The 11,319-nt window shown below is 32.6% G+C and overlaps 1 protein-coding gene across 2 annotated transcripts in view; it reads left to right on the forward strand.

Moving 5' to 3' along the window:
• The window catches only part of Pcdh11x (protocadherin 11 X-linked), a 524,801-nt gene that overhangs the window by 245,682 nt on the left and 267,800 nt on the right, over positions 1–11,319 (forward strand). For both annotated transcript variants that reach the window (XM_021187467.2, XM_021187468.2), the window contains exon 4: positions 9,282–9,362. In XM_021187467.2, coding sequence (XP_021043126.1) covers positions 9,282–9,362 — 81 coding nt within the window. The remainder of the gene's footprint in view (positions 1–9,281; positions 9,363–11,319) is intronic.

Consider the following 11,319-nt stretch of genomic DNA (forward strand, 5'->3'; position numbering starts at 1 on the left):
GTATTATAAAATATTTTTGAGTATATACCCAGGAGTAGAATAGATGGCTGTTGAGTTAGAACAATTCCCAACTTTCTGAAAAATGGACAGATCTATTTCCAAAGTAGACATACAAGCTCTCATTCCCACTAGCGATATGGGAGTGAGTAACTTGCTTTACATCCTCCCCAGCATGAATTACCTTTTGAGTTTATAACCTTACCCACTCTGGCAGGTATAATTTGGAATCCCAGAGTCATTTTCATTTCCATTTCCCTGATAACTAAGAATGATGAATATTTCTTTAAGTGCTTTGCAACCATTATACATTATTGAAAGTTCACTATTTGGTTCTGTACCCCATTTTTATTTGTGTTAAATCGGATTGGGGGGGGGTTAGTTTCTTGAGTTCTCTATGCATTTTGGATATGATCTGCTGTTAGATGTACAGTTGGTAAATATCTTTTCAAATTCTGTAGACAGTCTTTTAGGACACAAATGAGAAAATAAGTACTCAAAATATTGCTAACCTCAGATGATATAAGGTTATACATAAGTGACTCCCAAAATTCTACCAGAAAACTTCTTCAGCTGACAATACCTTCAGTAATGTTGCTGGATATAAAATCAACTTAAAATTCAGTAACCATCCTTAATCAAAAATGATAAACAATCTGAGAAATAAATTATGGACAAAACAACTTTGACAATAACCACAAATAATAGAAAATGTCTTGGTGTAAGTCTGACCAAACAAGTGAAGAACCTCTATGACGAGAACTTCAAGTGCCTGACAAAAGAAATTGAAGATATCAGAAAATGGAAAGCAGTTTTGTACTCATGGATTGGTAGGATCAACATAGGAAAAATAACCATCTTAATCAGTTCCCATAAAAATTCCAACATAATTGTTTACAGACATTGAAAAAGCAATTCTCAATGTCATATGGAAAAAAAAATATCAAAGACGGCTAAAATAATCATGTCAAATAGAAGGACTTCTGCAGGTATCACCATCATTAATTTTAAGCTACACTATGCAGAAATTAGTAATAAAAGCCATAATATATTAGCATAAAAACAGACAGGTTTATCAATGGATTTGAATCGAAGACCCAGAAATAAACCGACATAGCTATGGATACTTGATTTTTGACAAGAAGCTCAAAATCATACAATGGAGAACAGAAATACTCCTGGTCTAACTGGATGTCTGCATGTAGAACAATACAAATAGATCCATATATATCACCCTGTGTAAAACTCAAGGCCAAGTGGATCAAAGACCTCAAATTAAACCACATGCACAATGTCTAATAGAAGAGAAAGTGGCAAATTGCCTTGAGTTCATTGAGACAATTTTTTGAACAAAATACCAGCCCTTAGTCCTTGAATAAATTGGTATAAGAGACAATTTCCTAAACAGAACACCAGTAGCTTAAGCACAACAATTAATAAATATGTCTTCATGAAACTGAAACGCTTCTGAAAGGCAAAGGCTTCAATCAATAAGAAAAATCTGCTTCCTAAAAATTTGTTCATTTACTTTTACATTGCTTTTGGAATATAATCTGTTTGAGGACTGGATATTATGAATTTATTATAGTTGTTTGTTTTATTTTGTTTTCTGTTTGTTTTTTAAGAGCACATAAAGTTTGGAGAAAAACATGTTTTGGGATTTGAGGAGGAATTTGGAAAGGCAGAAAAAGGAGTAGCTTTGATGAAAAAAATGTTAAATGCATATTATCAAAGAGTAAAAATGCTTTTAAAACTAAATCCAAATAACATCTATGAGTAAGTCAGATAACTTTTAATGTATCAATTCCCCATGAGAGTTTTCATTAGGAAAAGAAATCTAGTGAGAATTTTTTTACACCTTATGTAAGTCTTGAAGAGATAAAAACATAGATGTTGGATGACTTTAATATTACTTTATCAAATATTCATGGTTGAAAAGAAGTGCCTTTTGTCTCTTGACATATGAATCTTGTTCATTATGGTATTTATAATAAATAAAACCATTTCTTTGCTTTCTCATGTGTCCTCAGTAAGATACATGATCATTGTTCAGTTCTAAAGGCTTTTCAGGATCATGATACTTTATTGAAACATTAAGAAAGATACTTTTCAATTTTAAATTTTCACTGTGTCTAGATAATCTTTGTGAAATGCATTGTTCTTCTGTGCTTGTATAGATGACCTCTTTCAGCAGAATGAAAACTTTATCCTTTTTCACATCATTATGTTTGTTGGGGGAAAATCCTGCTGTGCTACATCATAATAACATGTAATCTTCTTGCTCAGTTTAGCTGTGAATTAAGGAGACTGTTCATAGAAGCTGTTCTTGAAAGCCTGATCTATAATTTTTCAGAATCATCCTAGCCTAAGTGCAGAGGTTTTAGAGGAGGGATACAACCATTAAAACCCTTAAGTGAAGATTATTTTTAAATTTTACAATCTGGTTCCAAACCATGTGGAAATCTTATGTCAGGTTTTGTTAAACCTCTGGGCTGTCTAAATGTAAACTCACCATCTTTTATAATATTCCGTCTTCTATTACAGCACACATACACACACACAGAGAGAGAGAGAGAGAGAGAGAGAGAGAGAGAGAGAGAGAGAGAGAGAGAGAGAGAGAGAGAAAGATACACACAGAGGGATAGACACACAGAGAGAGACACAGACACATACTCAGGCACATAGACACATATGAGCATGTGCACACACACACACACACACACACACACACACACACACACACACAGTGACTTGATATAAGATATAAAAGTTTTAAAGGAGTAATCCCAGAGTATTAACTTTCTACATGATAACTTTGCTGAGTCTTTTATATTTGAAAATAAGTTCAAACCAGTGGTTTGGTTTGGGTAGACCCTTTAGAATCCATCCATTCACTCCTTAACTTTTACATTATTTTTCTTTTACCTCTTGATTTTAGAGGTTTTTATGGTTTATTTTTGAACAATTAATTAACGTTGTGTGTGCCTGAATGTATGTATGAGCATCATTTGCATGCATGACTTTATGGAAGTCAGGAAGGGCATTGGATTCCCTGAACCTATAGTCACAAATAGTTGTGAGAAGCTGTGTGGGTATTTGAAAACTAACCTGGGTTCTCCTTAAGACCAGCTAGTATTTTTAAACACTGTGCTATCTATACAAGCCAATCTGCATTTTCTAAAGATGTCAAGCTACTTCAGAGGAATCCAGACATTCCTTGATACAATTGGATAAGACTTATGAATCATACATCTTCATATTTTAAGACCTTACCCTTGTAGATTTCATAAAGTCAACTCACCTATACATATGCACTCTGAAATTGAAGTTTATATGAAATTACTGTACAATTATTTTATTCATGCTCTAAGCATGACTATCAGATTCAGTTCAGAAATCCATGCCTACTAATTCCAACTTAGAAACACAAACCATACAAATAATAAAATTTAATCCTAGAACATAGTTATTTAATATTCATAATGTCATTTCAACATCCAAAAGGTGTTAAACATAGGTTTTTACTTTCATTTTACTTAACAAGCACATGTAAATTTTCATGTGGACTGAAAATATTTATATATTCTAAATTTTATTCTTTCCTTTCAAAAAAATCATGACAAAAAAGTCAGTGAACAAAATAGTAAAAGACATGAAGGAAGATTTTAAGAAGAATAGTAACTGATTGGCAGTTGGTTAGGAGAAACATTTCCAGAGGAGACACTGCATGTCTATTCACCCCAGAAAAAGAGTCCATAACAGACCAAATAATGAACATTTCAAAGTCAAACTTGGTGAAGTAATGGATTTTATTGTATCTACTAGCAACAGTAAGGATAATGGTTACTTACAGGAGCAAAAATTACTCAGAGACCATCACATTACAAAAGGCTATCTCAGCACAGGTGACAGCTCTCCAAACCCCGGAACCTGTAACATACCTCATAATCTCCAGGTAGCTCAAGGTGTTCGAAAGTGTTCTTTCAAAGAGACCCAGTTCATTTAAACTTCTTCCAGACGTCTTGTCTGATTCCTCCTTCTTTTTTACACCTGGTCTGTTCTCAGAGTCTTCATCACAGATTATCTTTTCTAAGTGACTCTTAGCAGTCTATTGAATATTCTTGGGAAGGAGGAGCATACTGAATATGAACCATTTCAGGTACTTTCTAAAGCTATTTTGAGTTATTTGCCTCTACCTTAATGAGCTTCCAATCTTATAGGACTATGCTACCTACCAAATTTGTTTTTTGCTTTTAGGAAATGTCAACAGTATATTCTCTGCCATTTAAAAGCATGCACTGAAGTTTATAATAAAAATTTAAATAATTTACAGATTAAATTTTAATGGAAATCATTCAAGTATAAGTTATATGTACAAAAGTGGGTTTCAATTGTGTCTTGTATATTTGTAAACTTTGGCATATTTATGAATATAATGTTGATGATAAAGTTAAAAACTTATGAGAATAAAGAAATGCCACATGCTAATTGTAAAAACATTTGAACACATTGTGAGGTCCACTCCCCACAAGGCTCAAGAAACTTGAATGTACATGTAGATAGCACAGATTTAACTGAGAGTGCTTTATATAATAGGACACGAATGTTGAAAGTATTGCAAATGATTGATCAAGGGAGGATTAGGGAAAAGAATTGAGGTAAACTATGAACAAATATACTCCAGAAAATGATCAAAGAATTAATACAATAGTATATTGATAATTATTGCAAAATCTGTCCAAGTATATCCTGTTTAGAAGTTCTGCAATGAGTTTGATAGAGCAAGGCAATTAATGAAGTACATAACAAATTCATAGATTCTAGGCAACAACAAAGATTTATAGCAAGCATTCAAAAATTTAAAATGTCAAATTATCTTGTTTCTTAATTATTTTTGAAGTTTCTTTCAGGGAATAACTTTTACTCCTTTAAGTAAGACATAACAGATTCTAACATTTTTCTGAGAGATTATCAGAATACAGGTGATATTTTTCCAATTTATCACAGAGCGAAGATGTTTCTGTGACTAGAAGTTGGGCCTAAAATTAATTTCTTGATTGTGGCATAGAGTGTGTTAAAAAATAAAGAGGGCTAGTTAGTGGAATTTTGAATATTTATGTTAAATACGTATTTTAACCAATTTCTCCATAAAATTATATTTCTATTGCAGTGATAATGCCATGACCAAGTCTACTTATATAAGGAATTTATATGTGTCATATGGTTCCAAAGACTTAGAGTTCATGTTAAAATAACAGGGGTTGCAGGCAGCAGGTACCCTGAGCAGCAGTTCAGCATTCAAACCACCAGCAAGAAAGTGAAAACTCAATGCACATGGCAGTAATTTTGAAATCTCAAATCCTGCCTCCATTGTCATACTTCCATCAAGAACATACATTCTAATCCTTCTTAAACAAATTAGCAACCTGGGACCAAGTATTCAAGTGCATGAGACTTATGGGGCAGTGCATCTCAATAAACCAACAATAGTTCATCCTAGACACAATTTCCCACTCAAAAATTCAGGATTCTGAAAGAAGAGATTACAAAAGCAATCATACACTCTTTCACATTTATCTGTTTCTTCAGATGAACGGACATTGCTCCTGAAACAGTGATTCATGCTTAAGAAATCTAATTCATCTTTACAAAACATCAGATTCTTTTCCAGTGTCTAAACTAAAAACTGTGATTTTTATTTCAAGAGTAATAATAATATTCAATATCTTCCCTCCCTTCCCTTTGAAAATATATCTTTATTATTAACAATAATGTCAAGAACACTTTTCAAAATGTTCTAAGATTACTGGCAAGAGACATTGTTTAACTTTTGGTTTTGAATGCCATCTTCATGTGAACTGGATTAAAATGAGCTTAAAGATACAATGACTTCGGTTATTTTAAACCATTTTAATCATTTCTTGACAGTTTGACATTAAATTCCATAAAAGGACAGATACAGATTAGTTCAGTACATTGTACATATAAAGAATAAGAAAGCCAGGTCTACATTTATTTTTCTCAGGTGTCATTGATCAACCATCCTCAGTTTTCATAAGGCAGACAATGTATTTAAGTACTATAGTTTGCAAAAATTAAAATTTGTCTTATTTTCATTAAAGTGAAACCTGTAAAGTTTTATATTTTGAAGTCATTCTATAGCATGCTTTCTTCATACTTAAAACTCATAGTCTTGGTTTGAGAGGAAATATTAGCAACTGAACACTTGCAAGTATGTGAGTCTTGATCTTATTAGATTTTCATGTATGTACAAATTTTCCAATAAACTTTTTTGTATAATTCAATATCAGATTGTATTATAAGACAGTTACAAAACTTAACTGGACAAGGTATATTTACATGTTTTGCTTGTTAATATGTCATTACTTAATTCAGTAGTTATTTTGATTTTGTATTGTATATTTAACAGGAAGCAGCCCAGACATATGGTAAGCTACTCACAATTGATAGATGGTATTTAATTTAGATAATTTAAATGTGCATATAAAACCTCAAAGATATTTGATAAGTATTAACTATGTATTTTATATATATATATATAAAATATAACCCATGAGCTTAGGACTACTGCTTATGCATATGAAAATGTTTTAAGTTTGCTTCCTGTATAGTGTCTGGACTAATTTGCAGATCCATCTAAAGTTTATACATTGTTTAATTTTGCATACATTATCTCTACCATTCTGGTATATCTCTGGCATTTTAATAATTTTGAATACAATGTATCTTCCTACTTTTTAATGTATGGCCTTCTCTGAAAACTGTAAGAAATAATCAAAATGTCCTTCCCATGTTCTGCTTCTAAAATCTAGCATCATTTCTTACATAGCTTATTTACTTAGGGTTACACAATTTCCTTTCCTGCTTTGTGGTTGAGGGTTTGGTAATATTTTTCTGAAAAGGAGTGAGCATACTTATATGTTCAAAGAAAAAAATGACCTTTCACCAAAATTTGAGAAGGTAGTATCAATGTTAATAAAGAACAGTTTTGTAACGATACAGAAGGTGTATGAACTTTTTGCCTCAGATCTAAAGTGCCTTCATTCACAGATAACTAGAAATAAAGTTCAACATCAATATGTATTAATTATTTTAGTTCCTTTGTCTTACATATAAAAAAAAGTATTAGGTTATTTTCTTTATTTTCCCTTCAGCATATCCTTGTGTTGAAGATTAATTCTTTCCAATTGGAGGTTAGATAAATATCCTCACTTACATATTTGTCATGACTCACTTGAAATTTATGTGTGGATAGACATTTTCATTCCTGCTTTAAATTTTTGACAGTGTTGGAGTCTATAAATGAATTTGACAAGAAGTGTGATATGAAGTACTTTACTTGTCCAAATGCCTTTCCTGCTGTTAAAGTTTCACATACACACACTGTTTTACCTTGTACTTATAGTTTGATTTATTAAGTAATGTCAAGTCTATAGCAAAAATTATTTTTCAGTGTGAGTCATTGTCTGGTAATAATAATGAGAGATTTCCTTCCCATCTAGTAAAATTTCAATCTCAGCATCAACTTCGAAATACCAACATAAATCATTGTTACTGTTAAAGTATACAAATGTTTGTTAGTATTGTGAATCAGCCTATACAAACTGCAATTTTAACAAAAACGTAAAAACTCATGGGGATTCAGTTCAAGAAACTAGTGATTAAAACAGTAACTAACCACACTATAAATACTAAATATTTTCACAATATTTTGATTAAATGAACTACTGCCTTCCCTATATACATTTTCTCATTATCGGGCAAAACAGTTAATAATTTCAACATCTTTAAAAGTATGCTAGATTCCTTTTTGTCCATGGGAGAAATTCATACAGGCAAATGTTAAATCACTTCAAATTTTGTATTGATTTTTCATATAATGAATAAATGTTTAATATTGGTAACATCTGTTAAGTGATGGGGAGACAAAGAATGATATTCCAGGTCCTTCCTTAATTTAAAAATTTCCTATTTATATTTGATGTCAGTAACTTTTTATATAACTCTATACACTATAAAGCTAATATCAAATTTATGTTTTCTGAATATAATTTAACAGTTTTTGCAATCAGGATTTAATTCAAGACCATTAATAAATAGATTTTTGGCTAAATTAAAAATTAAGTTTTCTAAAATTTATTTGCTCGTAGCCTCAGTTTATTATTGCACTAACAATACTAACACTGTCAGTTTTATCTGACAGTAATAGTATCACTTCATAATATAGGAGTTGACCTTTAACTAATAATAAAGTAATTATGACCCAGCTCATCTGCTTTTTCTTCTTTTCTTGTTTTAATATGATGAATTGCTGTGGTCACAACACACACACTCACACACAAACACACACACACACACACACACACACACACACACACACCTCACACACAAATAAATTAATCAATCTGTCACAGTAAGGTGATGATGTAGCATATGGAACCCTCTAGCACCACAAAATAATTAAAACATGATATAAGGTCTGTGACAAAAATTTTTATCTACACTAATTTCATATGAATACAACCATCAGACATCTCTTTATATTATTTTACTTCTTTTAAATTAATCTTTTCATTGATGAGATCATTTCTTTCCCCAACATTTTACTGTATCACTTAAAAATCATATATAATTAAAACATACATCCCATGTTTTTAATATTTTAAGGACAGAGAATCTACTCTATGACAACAATAAATAGATTACAAATCTTTCATCTTTTCCAAATATTGATCATTGTTCAGGCATAGTAGATTAGTGTTTGTTCATTAGTTAATAAATCCTTTTGGCATTTATTGTAAACACTGTGTGCCTTTATATGTCACATGGAATATATACAGGATCGTACCACACACAGGGAAGATTTTACTTTAGACTGGTGCAGTCAGTAAACATAATTCTTGAAGTCACTGAATTATGAAAATATTAGATTGAAATTCTCTTCAACTTAAACTTTGACATATATATTAAGTTTTTCTTCACATATTTGTTCACATATAATAAATAAGATTATTATATTTAAATATAAGCTATATGAGAAAGAAAAACATTTTCTGCTTCACTCTATATTTTTAGGACATAGCAGAGTCAGGGTGTTTTAACCCATAAATTATTCATTTGTTGGATAAATACTGTTTCTCAATAAAGAGAATTTTCTCATCTCTCTTTGTAAAATATCTGTGTGAATACACTGTGTGTATATATGTATATGTGAAGTACGGTGAGTAAGTACCTTAAAATATCCCTTTTGTTCTTTTACAAAGCCCATGAAGGAGGTGGTACGATCTCACACACCCATGAAAGAGGCAACTACTGTGGAAATCTGGACTCACCCACATCCACAGGTAAGAAAGAACAACGCTTTTAACATTTCCTTTCTATTCTTCTGTAGTAAATTTAAAACATCCCCTCCAAAGCTACAATGCTTGGGTCTACTAAAACAAATTAACAATATGACAGTTAACAGACAGAATCTAATGGAATATAAAATTGCCAATGTATAACATGCAATGTATAGAAAATAAAAAATGATAAAATGGTTCAAGTTTAAGGTCTATTCATGAAGAAAGAAATATGCTTGTTTATGTAATTTCAGAATGGACATAAATTTCGGAGTGAATTTTAGAAAAACTGAATTGCTAACAAAACCAAAAATCAAACAGTGAAAAATGTTCCTCTGGTCTCTGAGGTCAACAAAGAAATTGGACAATAGCTAAAACAACTGCAGCTATAAGAGAAGAGGTGTTGTTACATAGCTTAAAGTTCCTAAAGCAACAATGCTCAGTTGATGTATCAACTATATAGTAGAGACATGAAAGCTTCTTTTTCTTTTCTTCTTTTTGTCTGTTTGTTTTTTTATTAGATATTTTCTTTCTTTTACATTTCAAATGCTATCCCAAAAGTTCCCTTTACTCTACCTCCCCGCCCCTGCTCCCCTACCCACCCATTGCCACTTCTTGGTCCTGGCATTCCCCTGTACTGGGGCATATAAAGTCTGCAAACCAAAGGGGCCTCTCTTCCAAATGATGGCCAACTAGGCCATTTTCTGCTACATATGCAGCTAGAGACATGTGCTCTGGGGATACTGGTTAGTTCATATTGTTGAAGGGACCCTGATATAGAAGCCTCTTGTGAGGCTATGTCAGTGCCTGGCAAACACATAAGTGGATGCTCACAGTCAGCTATTGGATGGAACACAGGGTCCCCAATGGAGGAGCTAGAGAAAGTACCCAAGTAGCTGAAGGGAGATGCAACCCTGTTGATGGAACAACAATATGAACTAGCCAGTACCCACTGAGCTTGTGTCTCTAGCTGCATATGTAGCAGAAGATGGCCTCATCTGCCATCATTGGGAAGAGAGGCCCCTTGGTCTTGCAAACTTTATATGACCCAGCACAGGGGAATGGCAGGGCCAAGAAGTGGGAGTGGGTTGGTAGGGGAGCAGGGCGGGGGGGGGAGGGTATAGGGAACTTTCGGGATAGCATTTGAAATGTAAATAAAGAAAATATCAAAAAAAAAGCATAGATCATATGACCTTCCTTCAATTACTGAGACTTTAATCAGAAATTCTGAATAAAAAAGTGAGGAAGACCTTCAAAAAAAATTCAGGAGACAGCAAATGCTGGCAAGGATGCGGAGAAAGAGGAACACTCCTCCATTGTTGGTGGGACTGAAAGCTTGTAAAACCACTCTGGAAATCAGTCTGGTGGTTCCTCAGAAAATTGGACATTGTACTACTAGAGGATCTAGCAATACCTCTCCTGCACATATATCCAAAAGATGTTCCAACTGGTAATAAGAACACATGCTCAACTATGTTCCTAGCAGTGTTATTTACTGCCTCTTTTATAAGATACCTGAAACTTAGACATCAGAGATGTATTATAGATATACCAGTTGGGACTAATCTTCCAGAGTAATTTATTATCTTCATTTTGAGAAATTGTGTATCTCTTTACCAAACCCCTACTGCTGCTTAAATATGCCTCTTTAATATGGTACACATCTGAGTATAAAAATAATTATGTAAAAGGCAGTTGGATAGTAGTATATCAATTTAGTAAAATGGTAGTAGATTATCTTCTAGGGTCTCTGATCTCTCCACCCAGAGATAGTTGGATGTGTCTCCAAGGTTTACTGTACCAGCCATGATTTCCCTTCTGGTAAATGGGTTTTAATTTCAATTAGAGTTATTTTCGTTTAGGTCTGATATATTGTAACTATTATATCATCAGGGTTGTTTTGTGAGGCTGGTAATTTTTCTGATTCACAAGCTCTATAGCTAGGTAGATTTTTTTTTTT

This window comes from Mus pahari, chromosome X (genome assembly GCF_900095145.1).
Source record: "Mus pahari chromosome X, PAHARI_EIJ_v1.1, whole genome shotgun sequence".
NCBI classification, from domain to species: Eukaryota; Metazoa; Chordata; class Mammalia; order Rodentia; family Muridae; genus Mus; species Mus pahari.